The 26,783-nt window shown below is 42.7% G+C and overlaps 1 protein-coding gene across 3 annotated transcripts in view; it reads left to right on the top strand.

Moving 5' to 3' along the window:
- The window catches only part of LOC102936122 (gap junction beta-6 protein), a 69,586-nt gene extending 43,023 nt beyond the window's left edge, over positions 1-26,563 (top strand). Inside the window, exons 1-2 of one of the 3 annotated variants that reach the window (XM_037890805.2) lie at positions 8,894-9,113; positions 23,660-26,563. In XM_037890805.2, the coding sequence (XP_037746733.1) occupies positions 23,682-24,473 (792 nt within the window). In that variant the 5' untranslated portion in view covers positions 8,894-9,113; positions 23,660-23,681 and the 3' untranslated portion in view covers positions 24,474-26,563. Of the gene's footprint in view, positions 1-8,893; positions 9,114-16,463; positions 16,485-23,659 lie in introns of those variants that run through there. The other 2 variants (XM_043530491.1, XM_043530486.1) reach the window with 2 other exon arrangements.
- The last annotated feature ends 220 nt before the right edge of the window (positions 26,564-26,783 follow it).

Below are 26,783 nucleotides of genomic sequence, written 5' to 3'. Positions count from 1 at the left end.
AAAGAGGAGCCAGGAGCTGAAATCAGAAGAGAAGCCTGGAGAATAGTAGCTAACAGCTATACAGTGGGAAAGGGGAGAGAAAGCTGGTTGGAGGGTGCTTTGAAGGAGGCAAAAGAGTGGCTGCAGAGAAGTGTTGGAAGTGGGAGGGACAGGAAAGGACTAGGCTGGTGCTGCTGCAATGTGAGAGAGGAGGGGAGACCACTAGCGAAGGGCAGCCACCGAAGCAGAGGGAAGAGCTAGGTTTCGATATGAGGGGAGTGAACTGTAAGACAGCTTGCTGAAGATGGAGTGGGAGTTCTAGAGTGCACAGGAGAAGGGAAGGAAGGTGATGTGACCGGTTACTGTGGGCCATGGTAGAAAATGGAGAGAGCTATGGGAACAGACAGGATTAGAACTAGGCAAGTATGAGCCAGAGGAAGAGATGTGCTGAGTACTTGTCGGATGGGGAGAGGATGGGGTGGGGAGAGAGCTGTTGCGGCAGAGCAGAGCAGCATCAGGAGAGCAGAGAATGTTGGTGGAATAGAGAGAGATAAGGGAAGGGAGCAGGAGGATAGAGGAGAGGCACCAAGATAGAATGTTAGAAACATGGTGGGGCAGTGATTAGCAACAAATTTGGAGGGGAACAGAGAATTAAAGTGACAGTCAGTCCAGTGAGGCAGCAATCTGTCAGTTAAATCGGGTAACAATGTCTCAGTTAAATCAAAGTGGGGAACAATTAACCAATTACAGTAGCTTGGAGCCTCCATGGGTACATTTGAAGACTGGCTTGCTGCCACAGAGTAAAGGAATGAATGCTACAGCTGGCTGCTTCGTTTAAAATATCATAGAGACAACCTCATATTAGTGATGACAGCTCCAGCTGCTCCTCATTTCCTCATGGAAAGGAGAAGGGTGTTCCAGACTGGCAGTAGGTCTGAAGAAATCATTTATAATAACCCCTCCTCCCTCACTGGTTTCAGAAGGGGCCATCAGCCTTTCAAACTCGCAAACAGCATCATAAGGTCACCAGCCTATCTGAGGGTGGAGTTGCAACTGGGAAGAAGTCCTACCCTTCAGAGCTGGCTGACAATTGGTATCCAGAGCCGTCAGTTACAGCAAGTGACCTAAGGGACTGAGAGGCTCAGAAAGCATGGTGACAGGCATGCTATAAGAAAGATAGATAGATTGTGCAGTCCCCAGATTTGAGTATTTAAAATCAGTGTGGAAGCAAGACTAGAGACACCAGTGAAAGAAGCTAGCAGAAAATCAATCAACCAAGGGAAAGTGAGAAATTAGTTTCTTGCAGTTCCCACACATGGCCAGATTCTGCCACCCTTACTCCCATTGAGTAGGACCTTTCACAGTGAGTAGTCCCATCTGAAGTCAGTGGAAGCATTTGACAAGTAAGGTACTTCTTAACATGCGTGAGGGTGGCAGAATTTGGTTCAAAGTAATATTAAACTGGGATTAATGACATGAAGAGATAGGAGGTATCTTGAATGAAAAACAATAGAAGGTAGCAGAAGCCAGGAACATCAGGATAGAAAGGTGTAAAACACAGCAAAATCAAAATATGCAACCGAGTAGGGTATACTACAGATATCAGTAATACAGATAAGAAAGAAATAGTTATAACTGTTAGGTAGACAAGGCAAAAGAAGTAGGAATTATCTTTACCAATGTATATAAGATCCTTAAAGAAAGCAGTGTAAATTCAGACTATTTTAAGCAATATAAGTTTTATTCATTTCCTGGTATGTAAGTTTAAATTACAACCAACTTCAATTCTATAGCCACAGCACTAAGGAGAGAACACCACAGCACCACCTAATGTAGAAGGGCAACCTACTTTTATGTTTACCTGGCCAGTGTACAACGTGTGGGGAGCATGGTTTACTGTTTATGGGGAGAGGGTTAATTGTCAGGTGGGAGAAAAGAAGTAAACACCTGGAGCAGACTGATCTGGTAGTGAGATGGTCATTCCAAGAACTAGCAACATCAGATGATAGTAGTTATCATGAAGACAAATCTCTGAAAAACCTGTACATCTTGCTAATTAAACAGCAAGTTACTTAGATGCCAACTAAAACTGTTTTTTAATTGCCTGGTGTCTTTAAGTATCAGGAGTAACCTGGTGACTGTAGATAAAAAGCAACTTGGGTCTGCAGGTTTCTGTTTTTTGACTACCACTTCCCACTTTGCAGAGAGACACAGTATTCCAGTCCTAACCCGTCCACATCTTAGAATGGTTTACACATTCTCAAAAAGAAAGGGAGTACTTGTGGCACCTTGGAGACTAACCAATTTATTTGAGCACAAGCTTTCGTGAGCTACAGCTCACTTCATCACTGCATCCGATGCAGTGAACTGTAGCTCACGAAAGCTTATGCTCAAATAAATTGGTTAGTCTGTAAGGTGCCACAAGTACCCCCTTTCTTTTTGCGAATATAGACTATTCTGTTACTCTGAAACCTTACACATTCTCATCACTTGTTACTAAGAGCTACCTGTTACAGTAGGTGAATCTCAGTAATTAACAAACAAGTGATTTTTAATTGTGCATTACACAAGGAATGTTTATAATACTACAAGCTCTTATTAAGGTGACTATATTGAGAAGGAAGTGAATGTTTAGGTGTCACTCTTGCGTAAAAAAGGTCTTTGGCTATGTTGGTCATGACCATAGTTCAGAATGAATTTTCTCATTATCCCGGAGGGGCCAGTTGAGATTATTCTTGAGGGTGTCTGTCCTCTCAACGTAGTCCTCCCTTCAACAAATCCCCTTTCCCTCATGTCTACTAATCCCTCTCCTCTACTTTGGGCTTCTCTGTGCTTAAAAACTGTACTGCTTTAAATATACCAGTAGAGTTAATGCAGTACAACCCCCGAGTGTGGATAGAGTCATAGCAGTATAAGGGAAGGAGAATAATTGATACAGTATAAATTCAATTTTAATTTTTTTATAATTTTGACAGATAATACTGTTTATTGTTAAGCATTTTTTTTTCAATTTTTTATCTATTTTAATTTATTTTATCTATTTTAATTCTATTTTATTGTGGGAAATTATGGTGGAGGGTCGGGCAGGTATTAGACACTATTTTTTTTAATGTGGTAGATATTGAAATTCAAAAAGTTAAAGCTTTATAACCATTAAAATGCCAGTTGTCAATATCACATGTCAGAAGATACAAAGTAAATATCCTGAAATCAAACTCAACTAAGTTCTCAAGCAGAATTTTTCTTACTTTGCCTATCTGTAAACTTTAGTTATTATCGATGGAAATATTTTTTCACAAGATTGTGTGTATTCAGTGAAGTTAACACTGACCAACTTTTACCGATAAAAATCTAATCCATCCAAGACTAAGTATAAATCACCTTTATAGCAGTATAACTATGTCCACACTATAGGTTGCACCAATTTAACTTTTGATTAAAAAAATAATATTAATCAGACCCCATTCAACATATCAAAGCTGTGTGTAGAGCAAGCCTTATTCTCTCCTCCACATGGCTGAGTGATGGCTCTCCCCTTCATTCCTCTCCAAATAATCTCTTCCTCTATACACAGAGTGATTAGTAAGAAGGAGAAGATTGAGGCCTTGTCTCTATGGGAAAGGAGCATCAGTTTAACCTAATGTGTGAGTTTAAACTGGTTTAATTAAACATGTGCAACTCTCCCATACAGACAAGTCCTTGAGACCTATTTTTCCCAGTGTGAACTAAAGGAGAATACCTTATACCTCTTTATAGCTATATTTACATTAGGACAAAAGGTATATTTTAACATGTGTTAACTAACATGTTAAATCCTAGTGTAGACAGGGCAAGGTGTAATTTTAACATGTTAACTGGCCAAAATAAACTTTAAACTCCTTCTGAATTTACCTACAACTGCTCTGTCTGCACTAGGACTGTAATGTGTTAGCTAACAGGTGTCAAAAATACACCTTTTTTCCTAGTGTCCTAGTGTAGACATGGTGTTTGTGTAGACTGTGGAATTCTACAATTTGACCACAGTCATAGGTGGAGCACTGTGGGAACTTCCCCATGTCTAAGATAAAAGTGACTGGAATCTGCTCTATTTTATTCAAATTAGGTGCAATCCTAATCCTCCAGGCATATTGCCTAGGAGGCTACTTCAGCTGAGAAAAATTGGGCACGCCTCATATTAATATAGATGTTTGAACTACATGTAAAATATTAGGATGTCTGAGCTGCAATGGGTAATAAATGGATGACTTTAATAGTGCATTACGTAGGAGATCTTTATGATACTGCATGTTGTCATTAAAGTAATTATACTGAAAAGGAAGTGACTCTTTGGGTGTCATTTTTGGGCCTAGCACTTTGTTGTGATTTGCTGAGTGTGTGTGAAGAGTCCAGTGAGCATTGTATGTCACACCCTTCCAGCTAGTCCATCAGATTATATTTATGCAGAAATTACCTCCTGCTGCTAATTAAATTTAAACAGTTATATAGAAAAATAACTCACCAATGTAACAGACAATATTAATAGTGTTGTACTCAACAGTTAGCTTATAGCATTAACTCCACATGGAAGCCTGGGGTGCCCCTAATAAAATGTGTCAGAGGAAAGTGTAGTTTTAGTCATGTCAAAAGATATCCCCTCACCCACCTTGTCTCTCAGAGAAAAGTATGCATTTGAGACCTATCTCCACAGCAATTCTATGTTAACTTTCTACTTGCTGGAGCTAGATTTTCTGACTGAACTACATAGTCCTCCTCTAGTCCAGTTCTTAACTGTCATACACTCTGCATCCTACAAGACAAGATGTGTGAGGTAATAGCTTTTATTGGATCAACTTCTGTAGGTGCTTCTGTGGGAGAGAGAGACAAGCTATATAGCTTACACAGAGCTCATCCTCAGGTCTGGGCAATATGCACCCTGAATAATTGTTTATATAACTGCAAAATAAGTGTAGGACACTACCAAATTAGAATGGTAGCATTTTACACCCACTTGGCAGGTTGTAGACATTCGTAAATGATGACAAAAAGTGCTAGGCAGTGGAGAATTACAGCCCTGCATCCACCGTATGCACAGTGCTTCCCAGCTGCAGCTCCAACACTTGGTCACTTTTTGAGCCTAGAATACGACTAAAGGCTTTGTCTTCACTGCCAAAAAAGATGTTTTTACTGTGAGATAATTAAAGCTAAGTAGCTGTAAAATTCTAGTGGAGACAAGGCACTGTCATTTTTACGACAAGGTAGCTAGGTGAGATCAACTCTATATCCCCACCCGTGTTTGACTTCATCTAGCCTACCTTGCAGTGTAAACAACAATATGCTGTCTCAGCAAGGAACAGCTATCACTTTTTTGCAATGAAGACTTAGCCCTGGTCTACACTACAGAGTTAGATCAAAGCAAGGCTGCTTACCTTGACCTAACTCTGTAAGGATCTACACTAAAATGTAGCTCCCACCAATGTAACTCACCCATTACACCGACTTACATTACTCCACCTCTGTGAGCAGCATAGCGCTTAAGTTGATGTAGTTAGGTTGATGCAGTGTCAGTGTAGATACTAACAAATTTATTTGAGCATAAGCTTTTGTGAGCTACAGCTCACTTCATCGGATGAAGTGAGCTGTAGCTCACGAAAACTTATGTTCAAATAAATTTGTTAGTCTCTAAGGTGCCACAAGTACTCCTTTTCTTTTTGCGGATGCAGACTAACACGGCTGCTACTTTGAAAAGTATAGACACTGCGTTGCTTACATCTACGGTGACCAGATGTCCCAACTTTATAGGTGATGTCCCACCAGCCCCTGTCCCAATTTTTCACACTTGCTATCTGGTACAATACTTACATCAACTATTACTGCCTTTTAGAAACTGTCCCACAATGCCCCACACTGGCAGTTAAATCAGTGCAAGTGCACCTGATGAGGATGTGCACCACCAACATAAGGAACATAATGTGGACGTGTAAAACTGATTCAATTACTACCATGACTGTATGTCAACGTAACTTAGGTAGACTTAATTTTGTAGTATAGACTTGCCCATAGCTAGAGCCCTACCAACTTCACAGTCCATTTTAGTAAATTTCACAGTCATAGGATTTAAAAAATCTTAAATTTCATGGTTTCAGCTATTTAAATTTGAAATTTCACTGTTTGTAACCGTGGGGGTCCTGAGCCAAAAGGGAGAGATGAGGTAGTTGCAAAGCTATTGTGTGGGGGGGGGGGGCGGGTCATAGTATTGCCACCCTCACTTCTGCGCTGCTGCTGGCAGTGGCGCTGCCTTCAGAGCTGGGCTCCCAGCAAGCAGCCAGGGTGCTTCCTGCAGCGGGGGATGGGAGGAGGTTCCTAGGGGTGGGTCTGACTCGGCCCTGGGAGTGGCCTGTGCAGGGGTGGAGGAAGTCCTGTCCCTCCCCAGCCCAGCTGAAACTAGCAGCTGGAGCCAGGGACTAGCAGCAGCTGCCACTCTCTGGCCACCCAGCTCTGGAGTAGTGCAGAAGTAAGGGTGGCAATACTGCAACCCCCATACAAAAGCCACATTTCATGGGGGAGACCAGATTTCACAGTCCCATGATGCGTTTTGCACGGCTGTGAATTTGGTAGGGCCCTACCCATAGCCTAAACAGTCCTGCTTTCTCAAGATCCTCCAGTTCAGCTAAAACTAAAAGTGTCCATTGTTCACAGTATTGTCGACCTTTGAATGAAAAGGGTTGATGGAGGGGGTGGAATTAGTGAACTAGTGTAAATTGCAATGATCTGTTAATGAGACTAGGGTGTGATTTTCACAGTGACCCATAGTGCAAATAAAGAAAGCTCCAGATTTCATTTTAAACCTTTTTTTACATTGGGAAATGGGTTCCTCTCTTCCAAAGCAAGGACATGTTGCTAAAGCATCAGAAGTTCATGGCTGTAAAGAGACTACATCCTTTTGTTAAAATGTTATGGGACTGATCCTGTAGGCACTCCACGCACATAGAACTCTCAATGAGTTGAGGAGAAGGATCAGGCCCCAGATATTTGCTTCTTGTCTAGTTCAGTTTGCTGTCACAAAACTGTGGGCATGATCCTGACCCCACTGGAGTGAATGGCAAACTCTCTATTGACGTCAACTGATAATTTAGAATGATCCCAGTATATGATTAAATTGCTCATTCTGATGGACTGATATTGCCTATCATCTATTGGCTGCTGGAGAACATTTGTCTGGGATTGTTATTCTTGTAAGTGAAGGGCAGAGGAATTTAGCTAGATGGTGTTGATATTCTGGGCCCTTATGCTGGTATTCCTGGCAAGTATGAACACGCCTTCATCTAAAGCAAGAGGGAACTGTGCTAGCTGCAGCACAGATCCAACTGTGCATTTTGTTTGGAAGGGGAAAGGGTTTAAAACCATTGCATGAAGCGTATGTGTCTGACAGAGAACTAAAAGTGCAAGGTACAAAGTACAAAGATAGGGAATTTTGTTTCCTATAGATATGAAAAATAAAGCATTTCATCAGCAATTTGATGGGAACTGAAAACTGGATTAGCCATAGCCTTGCTCTGATGTTTCTGCACTGGATGAAAAATTTAATTTCTCGATTTATTTCAATAACATCTCAGTTTCCTTCACAGTAAACACATTTCCCATCCAAAACAGACTAAAACCTCACAAACCAAGGACTGAGCCTTCTCCCATTTGCCAGTGGCAAAATTCCTATTGGCTTCATTGGGGGAAAGACTGGATCCCTTTTGCTATGAAAATTGCCAATTTCAATATTTAGATTTGGAAGAAGAAGGATGCAGTGATTTTAAACCCTTTCATCAACACCATCTACAAATCCTTGTAATTTAAGGAAAAAGAAATTTCAGTAGCAAATCCACTTTGGGAGATTTGATAGTCCAAACCAGAATTCTTTAGCCCACACCAGATTTTCCTGTTACACCTGGGCAAGCCCAAAGAAAAGAGTAGAGGAGAAATTTTGATTGGTGTTCCAACCTGAGAAGAGAGTTTAGCACTCAGTTAAAACTCCTATTGACTCTAGTAAGGACTTGAGGACTGGGCCATTTACCTGCACTTCCTGCCTTAGAATCATAGTAGATTAGGGTTGGAAGAGACCTCAGGGGGTCATCCAGTCCAACCCCCTGCTCAGAGCAGGACCAACCCCAACTAAATTATATACTGTACTTTGAGTTTTGAGCATCCCCAGTTCAGCCTCCCTGTCCTTGAATAGTTTGGCAGAAGGTTGTCTTAATCCAGACAGCATGCTAGACACTGTCCTGGCAGGAAGGGAGCCCAGTGAGGTGCAGCAGTCATCGTTTAGCCTATGGTGAAAGGACCAAATGGCTAAGCCCCTCTTTTCCTGATGCAGGGAGTTTGAATTTGGAGAGGCAACTCCCAGAACGGGCTGCAGCATTTCCAAGGTTTTGCTGTCTGGGGAGAGTGGTGATATCAAACCTGCCAAATGGGGAGTGATAGAATTAATTTGAAAAATAACCCGACTCCTAGACAGGGAGGGAAAGTTCCCCTGACTTTAGCGCCCCCCCCCCCCGTCCCGTTGGACAGCCCCCACTACACTGAAACCAATGGGCCAGGGGCCCCGGGCTGCTTGTTGAGTAGGGCTGTGTCTTCACTGCAAACACGGTGGTTTGCAGCCGCTGGGGTGGCTGTGGCGAGGGGGTGAAGAGGCAGTAGGGGGGCAGATGTGGCCCTTCGTCTCCTGGCACGCAGCCCCCCTGGGGACGGGGGAGATTCCCGGCTGCCACGCGGGGGCCCATGGGCCGCAGGTTTCCTACTGCCCCCGGGTGCCTGGGCTGGGAGAGGGACTGGGGCAGGGCGGCTGGAGCCAGGCCAGACGGAGGAGATGGGGGCGGGGGCAGCGCCTCAGCCGGGCTTGCTCCGGGGATCGGGCCTGTCCTCTCCGCCCGCCCCCGGCCCCGGGCTGCGGCGCTCAGGGGAGGAGGCGGGCATGGGGCGGCTTAAAAGCAGCTGCCGGCTGGGAAGCGGCCAGGACCAGGAAAGCTCCGCGGGACTCAGGCACCGACACCCGCAGGCGGAGCAAGGACCGCGCACAGCGAGGCAGCTACTCCTGCCCCGGGCCCCCCGCCCGTGCATGGTGCCCGGCGCGCAGCCGGGGCTCTGGTCTGCGCGCGTGCCTGAGGCAGGTGAGCTCGGCGCCGCTCTCCCTGCGGGGCGGCCGGGGCGGGGGCAGCTGCCTGGGCGCCCGCTTCAGGCGCAGGGGGAGACGAGGCGCCTGCCCACGCTGCAGCCGGGCCGGGGAGCCGGGCTCCGGGGCCAGCCCCGCGCGGGGGGTGGGCTCGTCTCTCGTAGCTCTGAGGAGCGAGGCGGGGGGCGCTGGGGCTGCGTGTGCCGGGGCAAGCTCTGATCCTCCTCGCACCCTTTCTGGCCTCTCCCGGGGACCGCGCTGGGAACAGGAGCGAGCGAGCCCCCTGTGGCCAGGAGTTAGGGCCCGATCCTGCCGGCTCCTCCCTCAGAAAGTAGGAAAGACTGCGGGGGCGGGTTGGCAGGATCGGGCCCTTGAGCCCGGCGCTAACCCCGTGCTCTGTGGAAAGGCGTTGTGAACCCCGGGGCGGTTATAAAACTCTCCTATTCGGTGGCTCCTATACTCTGCTCTTTGTTTCAGAGCGACGTGAGTCCTGAATCTGACTCCTCCGTGTTAAGTCGCATAAGTTCCCCCTCTTCAAGTCCTGTTCAGTGAAGGGGCTCTGTCTGTCAGTCCATTATGTGTGTCCCTTCAGCTGCCCAGTGGCCTTCTGCCATGACTGTCGCTCTGGGCTCATCTTTTACACTTGGCTCGGGTATTTCTGTCTTCTTTTCTGGATAAGCTTAGGGTTAAGGGGTTGTTGGACTCCCAGGAATCTCAAGCACTCTTCCATTGACGGACCCTATTGTATTCCATGAGGGTTTCTGCGTGCACTCCGTGCACCCAGAGTTGGAGAACTTCTTTTAATAAATTCATTCTATTTGTTACTTGCAGCTTTTAACTAGTTTAAAAGGCCTCAACCTCTGTCAACAAGACTGTCTTAGCTTGCCTATGAATATATACAGGGTTTTAGTTAACTTGGACAAGATTTGTAATGCGCTCAGCATCCAAAGGACAGGGTAAATAGGGTGAAGTGTCTGGCTGAGTTTTGTAAAAAGACTGGTTTTTAATTTACTCGCATGACAGGTTTGGTAAATTGACTGTTTGAAAGGGCGCCCTGCTGTAATATCTATTTTTGTATGCTGCTCTTGCTCTTAATTTTCTTTCCCTTGCTGCTAACTTTAACCCAGGGAAAATGAAATACTCCAATGCTGCACTCGAAGGGACACATTGTCTGTGGATTAAATGTTAAATTAATTCCTGAGAGAAAGGGTAGCCTTATGGTTAGGGCTTGGGAATGGGAACTAGGGCACCTGCATTCTTTTCCTGGTTCTGCACAGGAAGTCTGAGGTAAACTTTGGAAAGTCACTCAATCTTATCTATAAAATGGGTAGAATAATACTTAAACCTACTTCACAGGTGCATTGTGAAGCTAAATTCATTGTTGTTTGTAAATCACCTTGATATTCTTTTACTAAAGGCTCTCCAGAAGTGCAAAGAGTGTGTGTGTAGAACATATGCATTCTTTACCTGTTTTACCAATAAGTGGGTGGAAGGCCCAGACCTGACTTTCTGTGGAGCCTGAAAGTTTGTCACTTTCACAAACAGAAGTTCCACCAATGTGAGAGATTACTTCCCCACCTTGTCTCTGTCATATCCTGGGACTTACATGGCTACAACAACAGTGCAAACATTAAATAAGAAAACATTTAAAATATCTTCCTGTTTCATTCCTTCACTCAGCCTGGAAAATGTAAATAGATTAGTAAATTTTCACTTTTGCTTCCATTCTGGTTGTTTCTAGTTCTCCTGCACCAATCCAATGTTGCTGGTTTGGGGATGAAGATATTTAAGGGAAAGTTTAAGTCCCCAAATCTGCCTTAATTTAACTTTTCATGAGACTTACTTTTTTTAAACACTTCTATTACTATTAGCTATCCACTTAACACTGGACAATGTCTCTATAAGTTCACAAGACCATGACTTCAGAGAATTAAAGCAACAAGCAATATAAAGGCAACAGCTATTAAAGGTTTCGGAGTAGCAGCTGTGTTAGTCTGTATTCGCAAAAAGAAAAGGAGTACTAGTGGCACCTTAGAGACTAACCAATTTATTTGAGCATAAGCTTTCGTGAGCTACAGCTCACTTCATCGGATGCATCCGATGAAGTGAGCTGTAGCTCACGAAAGCTATTAAAGGTAATTTGTAGCACGCTTATGTATTTGGCTTTGTTTTTTAAAAGAGATTCTCATGAAGGTAAACAGGCTTGCATAAATGGACAGGTCCTATCCGCACCGTTACCCCAGCTCAGAGTAGACCACTATTATAATTTATTGAGGAAATAGGAAATGAAAGGTGTGAATCAGGATAAATGTTTCCTGCTCACTGTGCCTGGCTTTGCTGACATCGGCAGGAGACTTGCCTGAGTTAGGGCTGCAGTACCTGGCCCTAGACCATAGGCAGTTGAGTAGATGGTGGCTGAAAGCTTCCCCAGGGCACTTTGGATAGAATTGCCTTGTCCCAATCAAGGTCTCTGGGCAATCAGGTCACAATATCCGGGTCTTTGGATTGCAGAATCTGTTTCCATCCTATTTCCTTTTCCATCAATAAAGCAGGGTGTATCCTTTTTTCTCATGTAGCACAGAAATGTTCTGAGTGAAGAAGGATGATTCAAGGGATTGGGTAATGGGCTAGAGAGTCTTTCATTTTGAGGGTGCTGGTTCCAATCCACCTCTTGTTGATAGTGATCACAGATTGTTACCCTCCGATGCAAGATATAATTCTGTTGAGTTCAGAGTCACTGCATCCACTTATAGTCAAAGTGAATTTGTCTTCGGGAACTCAGAACTCTTGCAAGATGAGTTTTGCAAGAAAAAACATGGTTAACTTAACAGTGGCTGAATTCCGGCAAGAATTCTTCTGCCTTGTGTCCTACTTTGCATAATGAGACTGGATCTCATATGGAAAAGTATTATGAATGGCACCTCTCACCAAGCAATAGTAGCTTAATTAACAGTTATGGGGAGAGTGAAACAGTGGCAGGTATTTCTAAAAACTATTCAAAGTTCATTTTAAATCTATATTTTTTTAGACATATCAACAGAGCCTTGCCAAATCCATCCTTTGTGGTGCTGAGTCACTGTGGGAGCTGAAGACCCTTCATCTTGCAGGACTGAACCCTTATTCAGTAAATAATTAATTGACAAATGTATATTTGCTTGCTACATGCTTTGCAGTGTTACATTTTAATCCAGCAAGTAAAGGTCTAATTATCTCTGAGTCTTTTGCTTCTGGGTTAATTAGTACAGTGACTCTCAACCTTTTCAGGTTACTGTATCCCTTTCAGGAGTCTGATTTGTCTTGTGTACCCCCAAATTACACCTCACTTAAAAGCTACTTGCTTACTTTTGCATTTTTATGTCTGATTTTGTATCACAGCACACAATTACCGAACAATTGCTCACTTTCTCATTTTTACCATATAATTCAAAAATATTGTATTTACATTTCAGTGTATAGTATATAGAGCAGTATAAACAAGTCATTGTATGAAAATTTAGTTTGTACTGACTTCGCTAGTGCTTTCTATGTATCCAGTAGTAAAACTAGGCAAATATCTAGAACAGTTGATGTACCCCCTGGAAGACCTCTGTGTAGCCCCAGGAATACACATTCCCCTGGTTGAGAACCACTGAATTAGCACACACCAGGCACCTGTTTTCCTAAGGCTAGAAGTGCTTGAGATCCAAAAATATATCCTTTCAGCTAATGCTCAAGCCTGCACCTATCACATGCTGGCTGTGGAAGGTACTCAGGGCAGACAATAGACTTTGCATACCACTGATTTAAGTCAGACATGTGATCCTTACCTGTCATTGTAAATTTACAGCAAATTTGCAATTTCTTTCCATTACCAACTGCCTTAACTTAAAGACAGAACTGTTACTGTACTTGTAGGAGAGCACTAATGAACTGCTAGAGAGAACTTCCCTGGCTTCTAAGAGGGTGGGACTGTTGTTTTGATCTTTATCAACCACTCTGTAATTCTTTAATAAAAGTTGATCATTTTGTTTTGGGTGTTCCTATGGGGCACTCTTTGATTCTTCCGTACACAGCAGCAGAATTACAAATTGCTGTAAATTTCTTTGCGTTGTGAAAGGAAAGGCTTTTTAGCTGCCAAAGCCTGAGTTCAGAGTTAAGTTTTCTTCCACAGCAGAAGATGCTGCTTAAAACTAAAGCAACGTAGGGTGCATCATTCTCTTTCTGAGTGAGAACAGTGTTGTCAACTGCTGAAGGAAAGACGCTGAATTCTGTTATAGCCGTGTCTATATTAGGCTTTTACCAGTAATTATTTTTGGCAAAAATCATACCCCTACCTGAGTTATGGTGGTAAAACTTGGAAGTGAACACCAGCCTTTAGTGCCATAGAACTACAGGTTTGAATGGGGGTTGCAACTAAGGTCAGGCTCTTTCTGTCAATGATTTGGGATCCTAAGCAGTTTAAAGAAAAGGAGTGCTTGTGGCACCTTAGAAACTAACAAATTTATTTGAGCATAAGCTTTCGTGAGCTGCTCGTGAAAGCTTATGCTCAAATAAATTTGTTAGTCTCTAAGGTGCCACAAGTACTCCTTTTCTTTTTGCAAATACAGACTAACGCGGCTGCTACTCTGAAACCTAAGCAGTTTAACAATTCTAAAGCTTTGCTGATGGAAAAAATTAGCATGAGAATTGCCACACCAAAACAGAGAATCCTGTATGGTGTCCTGTCTCCCAACACTGGCCAATGCCAAATGCTTCTGTTGAAGATCTGATAATGCACTTAAGTGTGTGATGGCTGGTTTAACTGCAGATGCTATCCTTAGACATATTTATCTAAAAGCATGCTGATGAAGGCAACAAAGGGGCTGTCAAGGTTCCTTCCCCACTCTGAACTCTAGGGTACAGATGTGGGGACCTGCATGAAAACCTCCTAAGCTTACTTTTACCAGCTTAGGTTAAAACTTCCCCAAGGGACAAACTATTTTACCTTTTGCCCTTGGACTTTCGCTGCCACCACCAAACGTCTAACCGGGTTTATTATTGGGAAACAGCCGTTTGGAAACGTCTTTCCCCCTAAAATCCTCACTAAAACCTTGCACCCCCCTTCCTGGAGAAGGTTTGATAAAATCCTCACCAATTTGCATAGGTGACCACAGACCCAAACCCTTGGATCTTAAGAACAATGAAAAAAACATTCAGTTTCTTACAAGAAGAATTTTAATAGAAGAAAAAGTAAAAAGAATCACCTCTGTAAAATCAGGATGGTAAATACCTTACAGGGTAATTAGATTCAAAACATAGAGAATCCCTCAAGGCAAAATCTTAAGTTACAAAAAGACACAAAGACAGGAATATCCATACCATTCAGCACAGCTTATTTTCTCAGCCATTTAAAGAAATCCTAATCTAACGCATAGCTAGCTAGATTACTTACTAAGTTCTAAGACTCCATTCCTGTTCTGTCCCCAGCAAAAGCATCACACAGACAGACCCTTTGTTTCTCCCCCCCTCCAGCTTTGAAAGTATCTTGTCTCCTCATTGGTCATTTTGGTCAGGTGCCAGCGAGGTTATCCTAGCTTCTTAACCCTTTACAGGCGAAAGGGTTTTTCTTCTGGCCAGGAGGGATTTTAAAGGTCGTTACCCTTCCCTTTATATTTATGACAGGGGCAGTTCAAGGCACACCCAACATCAGAGGAAACCTGAGCTTAACTAGCCAGTGGAGGCACCATAGACATCCATGTCCATATGCAAGCCTGGGGAAATGAGTAAATCAGGATACTATTTGTAGGAATGGGGGAGAAGGGCGTGATCTTATATTCTGAATTTGTATAGCGCCTAGGGCAATAGGACACCATTACTGACTGGTTCTTCAGGTGCTACTGTAATACAAACAAATAATATTACATATGCTGCTTTTTAAATCTTACTAGTAAGCCATTTGCTTGGGTAATATCCTGTGGCAGTGAGTTCCACAAGTTAGCTTTACATGAACAGAATAAACTTTTTGTTTTATCTTTTTCACCATTTTATTAATACAAACCCAGCATGCCTACATACACTGCAATCTCTAACACACCTGGTTTGTTGAAGCTATATTGTTAACTTCTGATTAAAGACCACCTGCTGTACCCAGCTTTTAACTGAGGCCTTGTCCACATTGCCACTTTACAGCGTTGAAACTTTCTCGCTCAGGGGTGTGAAAAAACACTCCCCATAGCGCTGCAAGTTTCAGCACTGTAAAGTGGCAGTGTAGACAATGCATCAGCGCTGGGAGCTGCTCCCCTTGTGGGGTTGGGGGGTTTTTTTGTTTTGTTTTTTTGTTTTTTAACAGCACTAGAAGAGCTCTCTCCCAGCGCTGATGCCCTGACTACACAGCCATGTTAAAGCGCTGCGGCTAGTGAAGACACCCCTAAGAGCATGGGCATGTCTTCACTAGCAACATTAAAGTGCTGTTGCCTGAGCGAGAACATTGCAGTGCTGTAAAGTGCCAGTGTAGACAAGCCCGAAGAAGGACATCTGCTACGGGGGGAGTGACTATAATCTAACCACTGGATCTTGATGATTCCAGCACTAAGCTAGTATCATAGGGGTTAGCAGGGCAAGCACATAGTGCCCTCTCGCTTTGCAACTGCAGCTCTCAACTCTAGCATCCTGATGCTGTCTTATGTAGGTGTGCAGTAACCCTCTGCCGCTAGTGATAATGTTGATAGTCTGGTCCCGCTGGCAGCTCCGCTGGAACAGCAGAATAACCAATGGGGTAGTGCAGCTGTGACTGGTGCTGAGATGTGCAACCGCTCGATCCCCATTTCAAACCATTTTTTGATATAGAAGTGCTCTTTTAATTTTTTATTTAAGGGATGAGTTTCTCTACAGTGGAGACTGAAAGCTCAGTTACTCAATGTCATTGAGTTCTGTGGCTCCCTCCCTGCACTGTGGTCTCCCCAGCTCCTGCCTTTGACTCTAATCTCCCTGTATATCTCTGCTTCCCTTTTCTGCCTTCGATTCCCCCAGATGCTCTTGCTGCTGCTTCTGCTGTTGCCTTTTGCAGGAAATGTGGGGTACACTCCCAGGCCTCAGTTCAGCAAAGAATTTAAGTCAATGGGGCTATTTGTATGCTTTAAGTTGCTCATGCTTAAGTGTTTTGCTGGTTTGGGGTCCTAATGCGTGTACAGTGGCATGGCAGTTACAGAGCTGTGCTGGCTATATGAAAATAAAGGCTGCCATCAATTAAATTGAATCTTAGTTTTCCTTGCCTTAGTTTTTCATTCCATCAGAGAGATGGTTGATATTTTATTCGCTTTGTCAGTAAAAGGGTCTGAGAAGCAAATATCTGAAATAAAGATGAACAATGGTACTGAGTCAGCAGAGTAACCCATAATACTTCCACCTCACTGTAAGTAAATTAAAGCAATTGAACTCTTCCAGAACTCTTTCAGTTGGGACTACTGTAATATTTTGTTGTCATCAGCCCCACATGTTGTTGTGACCGATGTTTGATTCAGGGCTTGACCAGAATAGGGATAGCTGGTGTGTCCTATTTGGACTGACTGGTGGACTGATGGCACTAAGGGGTTGATTCCTCACCCACTGATGTCAATGGCTGTATTGACACTGACTTCAAAGGTTGCAGGATCAAACTGTAAGTGGCTGTATAAAGGGGGAGTGTTGCAGGTGCCACATGGCTTTCAGCCAGCATGAAAGCAGGAGTGGAGCCTTGAAAGGCAGAATATGAGAGGGGCAAATGGAGGATGCTGGCAGCACCAGCTTTCTGGATAAGAGGAGAGATCCCTGAATGAGGTGGAAAAGATGGGTTTTTAAGTGGTGAAGGGGCAAAAGAGATTTGGGCATGTGTGTGGTGGAGATGGGCATGTGTGTGGTGGGGAGTGACACTTGGTGGGGCAGGAGGAGGCAAAAGGAATAATGAGACCTGGGAAGCTGAAGTGGAAGGGGGGGAGAGAGAGATGGTCTGGTGGCAGGAAAGAAAAGCAGGGCTGGGTGGAGAGACGGCAGTGAGCCAAGTAAGGCCAGGTCTACACTATCATCTTACATCCATATAACTATATCACTTTTGTGTGGGAAAAATCCACACCCCTGAGCAACACCGTTATAATGACCTAAACCCCACCCCACCACCAGTATAGAAAGCTACAGCCTCTCGTGGAGGTGGGTTAACTACGCTGACAGGAGAAGCTCTTCTGTCTGTGTAGTAGCATCTTCACTGAAGTGCTACAGTAGCGCAGCTGCACCGCTGCAGTTTTTTAAATGTAGACCTACTCCAAGAAAAAGGGCATATGGAATGGAGGAGATATGAGATAGGAGGAGAAGGAAACAACAGACAGGAAAAGAGATGCAAGAAAGCAAGCAAAACTGGGAATGCAAAGAAACTGGTGGAATTCAGAGAGGAGAAATGAACCTCTGTTCGTGTGTACGGCGACAAATGTCTATGTGGCAGTTCTGTTTTTATAAATGATATATATTTAGCTGTATAGAAGCATCTCTAATCTGTATACAAAAGCAATTACAACATTCCAATATCTAAAGCTCAGTTAGAGCCTGATCCAAAGCCTTTTGTAATTGATGTGAGTCTTTCCATAGATTTTAAAAGGCATTTGATCTGGCCCTTGTCAAGGAAAGATTCGCAATACAAAGTTGAGAGCCTTGCAGATATCATAAAAAGAAAAGATTACTCAGTTATAAATTCAGTATCAGAAGAGAATTTGCAACACATGATCCCCAGGGTAAATCCTGACATTCAGTCTTGGTTAAAAATCATGCAGCATGATAAATAACAGGTGAAGTAAAGCTAAATATTCAGAAATCTGACTAATTATCCCCTAAAAAATCTTCTGGGAATTCAGGATCTTTTCTGTGCTGCCATGAAGTATGAACCTAGAGAAACTTTTTCTTTTATATGCTCATGAAAAATCTACTTTGCTCCTGTTAAATAACTTTGCAGGATAAAAGAATGTGGCTTGTTTCAAGGGCTCCATTTTGCAAGGTGCAAGATCCTGGGAATTGCAGTCGGCATCTTGAAGGAGAAACTCTTCACGTCTCAAGACGGGGTTAGTTCAGTCTAGAAAGAACTTGATCTCTAGCCTGCAGATAAGGACAAGAAGAGTTTCTAAAAACTTGCATCTTTGAAGTAATCCCACCAAATCTTCTAGTTTTACTATATCCACCCGAAAGGGGCCATTACATTTAATTGCAATAATAACTCAGAAAAAAATCTTGTATTATCTTCACAATTCAATGTCCTTGTTTCCCTGAGTTACCTAAGATTTTTGACTTTATTCATTCTCTATACAATAGCTTCCAACTCACAGTGCAGTTACCTTTAACCAATAGAGCAGAAAGGATTTTGGCCCTGCCTGGAAATAAAGGTGTGACACAGAAGATTGCTGGTAAGAGACTGAGCCTTATTTCCTGACTCATGCCATGGGACCCTGGGTCAAAGTTCCAAAGGGTTTTAGCCATGTTACATGACAGTCAGTATCCACCAAGCCAGCATCTCTTGTTTTATCTTCCTTTTTATTTATTTATTTTTTAAAAGCACACATAACATCAACCTGACATGAAACTAGCCAATTTATGAAATCCAAACTAGAAGAAATTGTTAAAGGGGAGATCTAGGTTATTGGACTAGAATCTCTGAATCACATTGGCTCACTGATCACATGGCTGCTCCTTGTTCACACACATTCCTTCTGCCGTGGCCTGTTCAGTCACAGATTTATTTGCTATGGTGAACCTGTGTTTGCTGCTCCTGTTGTCCTTTCCTTGCCAGTGACTGGATGGTTACTTCTGTCCAGTGCATGAGATTGTCCTCAGCATCCTGAACATCCTCAAGAAATGAAGCTGTAGTCCTCTTTGGTTTTGTCAAGCGCTTTCTGACCGTCCGAGGCGGCTGTGACCTGTAAATCTTGGTGCAGATGGTCTAGCTGTTATGTTGGCACACTGCCAACCACTTTCTGTTTAAAATCCTGCATTTTCTCCTACTTGCAATTGGAGTGACTGTCATTCTTTTGATAGTATTTCTTCTATGTTGGTTTCCTTGTAAACCAGGACCTTTTAATACCTAAATCAGGGTTAATGATCTTTGTTGGATGTTGGCACTAAGGTTTTGTCCTAGTGCCCATGGATCTCTGAACCAGTGATTGTAATAAGGTGTTGTTAAGTGTGATATACATAGCTAGAAGTTCTTTGCTATTTGTATTCACTCGAGCTGGTCAGAAATTGTTCAATGAAATTGATTTCTGATTGGAAAACGCTGTTTCATCAAAACCACAGTGTTTTGTGAAACCAGGTCAGATGCAAAAACAATTTCGTCAGAGACAAATATTGCAGCCCAGCAGTTAGGGCACTGGCCTGGGAAATGGGAGACCCAGGTTCAAGCAGAATTGAGCAGAGACTTGAATTTGGGTCTCCTGTGTTCTAGCCCAGTGCCGTATAAACCAGACCAAAGTGTCACTTGTATCAAAATGAAATTTTTTATTTTTTTTATTTTTTTTTTTTTTGAAACTTTGAAATATTTCACTAATAAGAATTGTCACTTTCAAGCCAGTCCTATGATTGATCTTCCTACTGACCCATTCCACAGTATGTTTGGTGCTGTAAATGATACTAAACAAAAAGACTGACTTGGAGAGCTGACAGTCTAGAAACTGTCAACACCATATTTTTTTTAAAAGTAAAACCAACATCAGAAAAGTCTTTATATAGAAATTTCTGAGCCAAGAGAAATCATGGAGTGAGAACTTCAAAGGATGATGCCTGACACTGATAAGGATGGGGGGGGAAAAGGCTAAGCTAGCTTTGTGGAATGTTTTGGTTTGGTTCGTTTGTTTGTCTGCTTGTTTTTTTTTCTGGGGTCTTCCTCTTCTAGGAGGTATTAAGATAATGAAAATAATCTCTATAAAAAGCTATAGCCCAGTACAGGCAGTCCTCACCCATTTCCTTCAGGGTTATGGGAAAAATCTCTGGAGAAAATTGAGTGTACACCAAATTCAAAACTTTCTCTCCAGCTCAAGAAAAATTCATTTCCTGCTGGGTTTGGTGCTCGTTCCATTCCCCCAGCATTTACAGATCAAAATGTTGCTAGGGTTCTTACGGACAAAACAGTATTCTTCAGTTTCTAATGTGTGTCTTTTTATCCTGTAAAGAATAAGTGAATTAAGTTAATTGCTAACTGGACTTCAAACAAAATTTCTGTAAATCAGTGAAGGAGAGGAATAGTAGTCAATATTCTGTGTGAGGACAACTCCATTCTGGTTATTGGGGGTGTGGTTTTTGTGTGTGTGTGTGTGTTTTCTTCTCAGTTCCCATAATCTATTGCAATGCTTCTGTACATAGACAAAAGGACATAATCCATACAACACTATCTCAATTTTCTGAACCTCACCTATTAGAAGCTCACTGTTTGAAAAGTTCCTGACGTTAGTGTTGGTGATATGACACTATCAGCTTAGTGATATTAGGTAATGGAGCTGGTTGGCTTTCCTTGTGGCTGCCTGATTCAGCAGGACACGAAGATGCTTATGGCTAAAAATCTCAATAGCACAGAATGGCAAAAATACTTTGTCACAGAGCTGAGGAGCTGGCTAGCCTCTCTGAGGATACTGGCCAACAGGCTTTAAAGTCCCTGCTCAGGGTCACAAACTTCAAATTCTTCTAAGCCAGCTCCCCTGATTATCTGAAACCCCAGTTACTTTGGGTGTCCCTTGAGGATTATAGCATAATATCATACATTTATATGGTGTGTTGGAGGATCCTTTGAGAAAGAATTTGCCCAGAACTTTATGTGCTACACTTAAACGAAGGGAGGTTGGCAGCCGAGTGGACAGCACTTTGCACAGCAGAGGAGGGAGGGGAAAGTTTGGTGCAGGACATCAGGTTAAACCCCTAGAACATAAGAACGGCCATACTGGGTGAGACCAAAAGTGCATCTAGCCTAGTATCCTGTCTTCTGACAGTGGCCAATGCCAGGTGCCCCAGAGGGAATGAACAGAACAGGTAATCATCAAGTGATCCATACCCTGTTGCTCATTCCCAGCTTCTGGCAAACAGGCTAGGGACACCGTCCCTGCCCATCCTGGCTAATAGCCATTGATGGACCTATCCTCCATGAATTTATCTAGTTCTTTTTTGAACCCAGTTATAGTCTTGACCTTCACAACATCCTCTGGCAAGGAGTTCCACAGGTTGACTGTGCGCTGTGTGAAGAAATACTTCCTTTTTTTTGTTTTAAAGCTGCTGCCTATTAATTTCATTTGGTGACCCCTAGTTCTTGTGTTATGAGAAGGAGCCAATAACACTTCCTTATTTACTTTCTCCATACCAGTCATGATTTTATAGACCTCTATCATATTCCCCCCCTTAGTCATCCTTTTTCCAAGCTGAAAAGTCCCAGTTTTATTAATCTCTTCTCAAACAGAATCCGTTCCATACCCCTAATCATTTTTGTTGCTGTTTTCTGAACCTTTTCCAATTCCAATATATCTTTTTTGAGATGAGGTAACCATATCTGCATGCAGCATTAAAGATGTGGGCATACCAGGGATTTCTGTAGAGGCAATATGATATTTTCTGTCTTATTGTGTATCCCTTTCTTCATGATGGCCAACATTCTGTTCGCTTTTTTGACTACCGCTGCACATTGAGTGGATGTTTTCAGAGAACTATCCAGAATGACTCCAAGATCTTTTTCTTGAGTGGTAACAGCGATTTTAGACCCCATGATTTTATATGTATAGTTGGGATTATGTTTTCCACTGTGCATAACTTTGCATTTATCAACATTGAATTTCATCTGCCATTTTGTTGCTCAGTCACCTAGTTTTGTGAGATCTTTTTATAGCTCTTTGCAGTCTTCCTGGGACTTAACTATCTTGAGTAGTTTTGTATCCTCTGCAAATTTTGCCACCTCACTGTTTGTACCCTTTTCCAAACCATTTATGAATATGTTACATAGGACTGGTCCCAGTGCAGATCTCTGGGGGACACCACTGTTTACCCCTCTTCATTCTGAAAACTGACCATTTATTCCCTTTGTTTCCTATCTTTTAACCAGTTACCAATCCATGAGAAGACCTTCCCTCTTACTTTGCTTAAGAGCCTTTCGTGAGGGACCTTGTCAAAGGCTTTCTGAAAATCTAAGTACACTATATCCACTGGATCCCCCTTGTCCACATGCTTGTTGACCCCCTCAAAGAATTCTAGTAAATTGGTGAGGCATAATTTCCCTTTGCAAAAAACATGTTGACCCTTCCCCAGCAAATTATGTTCATCTATGTGTCTGACAATTTTGTTCTTTACTATAGTTTCAACCAGTTTGCCTGATACTGAAGTCAAGCTTACCGGCCTGTAACTGCTGGGATCATTTCTGGAGCCCTTTTTAAAAATTGGCATCTCATTAGCTATACTCCAGTCATTTGGTACAGAGGCTTATTTAAATGATAGGTTACAGACTACAGTTAGTAGTTCTGCAATTTCACATTTGAGTTCCTTCAGAACTCTTGGGTGAATACAATCTGGTCCTGGTGACTTATTACTGTTTAGTTTACCAATTTGTTCCAAAACCTCCTCTAATGACACATCAACCTGGGACAGTTCCTCAGATTTGTCATCTAAAAAGAATGGCTCAGGTTTGGGAATCTCTCACACATCCTCAGCCGTGAAGACCAATATAAAGAATTAATTTAATTTCTCCACAATGGCCTTATCGTCCTCGAGTGCTCCTTTAGCATCTCGATTGTCTAATCACCCCACTGGTTGTTTAGCAGGTTTTCTGCTTCTGATGTACTTAAAACATCTTTAATGTAATTTTTTATATAAATATAATTTTTAAAAAAGACCTTTTATGTCTATGTAGAGCAGACCAGGAATCATGTCTTTTGAGGTCTCCTCCAAAAGACTTCACACTATAACTTCATAGTGCTCCGTTATCCTCTTCAGAAGGATGAAGAACTAGGGGGCATAAATTGGTTTGTATCCATAAAGTTAACTTGTTCTGTTGTAGTGTATTGCAGGCAGTGATTTGAGATTTGGTGCATGATAACACAACTACCCATTATCAGTTCTTTCTGTTTGAATCAGAAAATTAGAATTCATGGATTACACAAATCCGCTATCTTAGTATAGCTAAAATATGATCTCTTAGCAGCATGAAGTGCTTTGGAGAAGTGACAGAAGGTATTGTTGCCCCTTCTTCTGACACCAATGTCCCCCCTCTGCTGGGTGAAGCAGAATTCTGGGGCCTTGCACGTAAGCTTCCCAGTGAAATAGAAAATCAGTGATAGAGCTTAGTTTATTATTCTAGGTATAACTTGTTTTATTTACATATCTACACTAGTGCTGGAATGGAGGTGGTCAAACAGCATGCAGACAATCCCTTTTGACGTTTATGGCTACTTGTAGTGACAATGTAAGACAATGATATGCCAACAAGCTGTGAAACAGTTACTGTAGCCCATGAATATTCTGCCATTATATGTCTTGTATCACAAGTTTTATGGCATTGATTTCCTAATCCATGATTTAGAATAATTTGGTGTATTAATTTTGTCTTGTTAGGTCAAAGGATTCAAACGAGACAATGGACTGGGGAACACTGCAGGCCATTTTAGGAGGTGTAAACAAACACTCCACCAGTATCGGAAAGATCTGGCTCACCGTCATGTTCATTTTCCGTGTTATGATCCTTGTGGTGGCGGCAGAGGAAGTCTGGGGAGACGAACAAAATGATTTTGTCTGCAACACTCTGCAACCGGGATGCAAAAATGTTTGCTACGACCACTTCTTCCCCATCTCTCACATTCGACTATGGGCCCTTCAGCTTATCTTTGTCTCGACTCCTGCACTTCTCGTGGCCATGCACGTTGCATACAGAAGAAACGAGAAGAAAAAACAGTTCAGAAATGGAGGGAAAACCTGCGAATATAAAGACATTGAAGAAATAAAAGCACAAAGATATCATATTCAGGGTCCCTTGTGGTGGACCTACACCAGCAGCATATTCTTCAGAATGATCTTTGAAGCCCTCTTTATGTATGCGTTTTACTTCATGTATGATGGCTTCCAAATGCCACGCCTAGTGAAGTGCAATGCGTGGCCTTGCCCCAACACAGTGGACTGTTTTGTTTCTCGACCCACTGAAAAGACAGTGTTCACTATTTTCATGATCGCTGTGTCTGGTATTTGCATTTTGTTAAACGTGGCTGAATTCTGCTATCTGCTGGTAAAGGTTTTCCTCAGAAAGTCTCGAAGAGCAGCATCTCCAAGACATCACCACAACCATGAAACTAAAGAGGAAACTAAACAAAATGAAATGAATGAGCTAATATCTGATAGCTGTCACAACACAGTCTCGGGATTTCCAAGCAGCTAAGGTGATGCAAATGTGAGGAGTCACTTGGTGTGGAGTGAATATTCCTCTTACAAAGCTACAAATGAAATCAGCTACATTAAACAATAAAGTGGGGTGAAGGTTTAATATGTAATGTCAGGTGGGAATTAAACACTTAGTTCAAAAGAGTCAAAGCAGCATAAAAATGTGAAAAGTATATAAGGATTAAATAGGAAACTGTCTTCATAAGAATATCCTTAAGGCAACTATGACAAGCGAAAACTCACTAGTACCTCGAGGCTAGAGTCACAGAAGGGACTTCGGAGTTAGGCAACACCTAGGGACCCTGCTGCCAGTGCATGAGGAGAGTATGCTGACCAAGAAGAGGATTCTCAGAAGCCTGCATGCTGAGTGGGGAGCTGCCTCAGCTAGCCAGACATGAAATGCAGAGGAAAAAGGCAGGGGTTTAGGTGCTTAAGCATCTTTAAAGATTTGGACCCTAACTCCATTTGGGATTCTTGGCCCTGAACCCTCTCCTGGAGTTAGGTGCCTAAGCCAGGTCAGACCTTTTTCATAATGAGAACAATACAGAACCCATTATAGCCAATTGCCCAACAGGGTTAAGGCACTCATCTGGGACGTGGGAGACCTGTTTTGTTTTGTTTTTGTTTTTCAAATCCCTGCTCTGCCTGATCTCCCCTGAAAGGTGGGAGACCCGATCAGGTAAACATCCTCACCAGTGGGCTGTAGATTCGATCTCTCATGGGCCTACTGATTATTTATACAAAGGGGACCTGTTTCAAAAAGAGAGACTGAGGCCTGATCTACACTAAAAAGTTATGTTGACCCAGCTATGTCGCTCAGGGGTATGAAAAATCCACATAGTTAAGCTGACTTAGGGTATGTTTTCACTACCTGCTATCTTGGCCGGCAGCGATCGATCCAGCGGGGATCGATTTATCACGTCTAGTCCAGACACAATAAATCGACCCCCCCCCCCCACGAGCGCTCTCCCGTTGACAGGGGAATGGCAGCAGTTGATTCACCGCGGTGAAGATACCACAGTAAGTCAATCTAAGTATATCAACTTCCGCTATGTTATTCACGTAGCTGAAGTTGCATAACTTAGATCGATTCCCCCCTCTTCTCTTCCTTCCCCTCTCCCCTCGCCCCCCCAAGTGTAGACCAGGGCTAAAATCCTGGTGTAGATAGCGCTAGGTCAATGGAAGAATACTACTGCCTGTCAAGGAGGTCAATTAACTACAGTGACAGGAGATCCCCTCCTTTTGCACTAGTGTCTACACTGAAAGCGCTACAGAACGTGGACATTTGTTGTACTTTGAAGATGAAAAGTGCTCTATGAAACTGAAGTGTTAACAATAATAGTAATCCTGTTGGGAGAAGCAAACACCTTGTATACCACGACTCATCCCCAAATACCCAATAGCCTGGTGGCTAGGGCATTCTTACCAGACATGGGAGACCTGGGTTTCAGTCCCTGCTCCACCCAGATTTAAAAACAGGTCTCTGACATTCCAGGTGAGTGCCCTAACCACTGGTCTATTGGGTATTTGGAGGAGTACACACTTGCTAGCCAGGCCCCAAAATTTCTGACTGTCTCTTGTGCGGGTTAGGCATGCTCTGGGCGTGTTCCCCTGCCCATCTCTCCAGAGACCAATTTGGTAAACACCTAGTTTGAGAATCCTGCTATGCCTTAGGTGTAAGGTAGGGCTCCAAGCAGCTCATTAGCTGTCAGGTGGAAATCTAGACACCTTCAAGGTTAAGCAGTAGCTGAATGGTGCTTTTGTGATTGGTCATAAGCACCTAAAGAGGCAGTAAAGCAACTGAGTCCCTTTGTGAAACTAGCCTTTTATGCAGATTTCAGTCCTGAAAACTTTACATTCAATAGCAATAAGAACAAACTTTTTCCAGGCAAGATATTCTAGTATTACAAGATGTTTTTACTTACTTGTGAATTCATAACTAAGGTATTTTTGTAAGGTCTGAAATTCCATGTTATTTAGAGTGTGATAGTGTGTGTGTGAGTAGTATGGTTTTTTCTTTGTTTTGTTTTTACCAGAAAAGCAGATGTAACCTCCAATGTCATTTTAATAAAGTATATCAACTTTAAACATCTAGTACACGTGCTGTAAATAATTCTATTAACATTTTACATTTGTGACGGGGCAAGGCCATATGTCTATAGAAAAGTAGTGAGAGATTAGCTCCAGGCTAAATAAATTTTTGGTACTTGGATAAGTTAAATGGCAGCTGCTCCAGGTCAATTAAGACACCTAGGGCCAATTAAGAACTTTCCAGAAGGCAGGGAGAATGCTAGGTTGATTGGGACAC

The sequence above is a fragment of the Chelonia mydas genome, chromosome 1, assembly GCF_015237465.2.
Source record: "Chelonia mydas isolate rCheMyd1 chromosome 1, rCheMyd1.pri.v2, whole genome shotgun sequence".
NCBI classification, from domain to species: Eukaryota; Metazoa; Chordata; order Testudines; family Cheloniidae; genus Chelonia; species Chelonia mydas.
The sequence above is the reverse complement of the archived record's forward strand: the minus strand, read 5'-3'. Positions and strand labels throughout refer to the sequence as shown.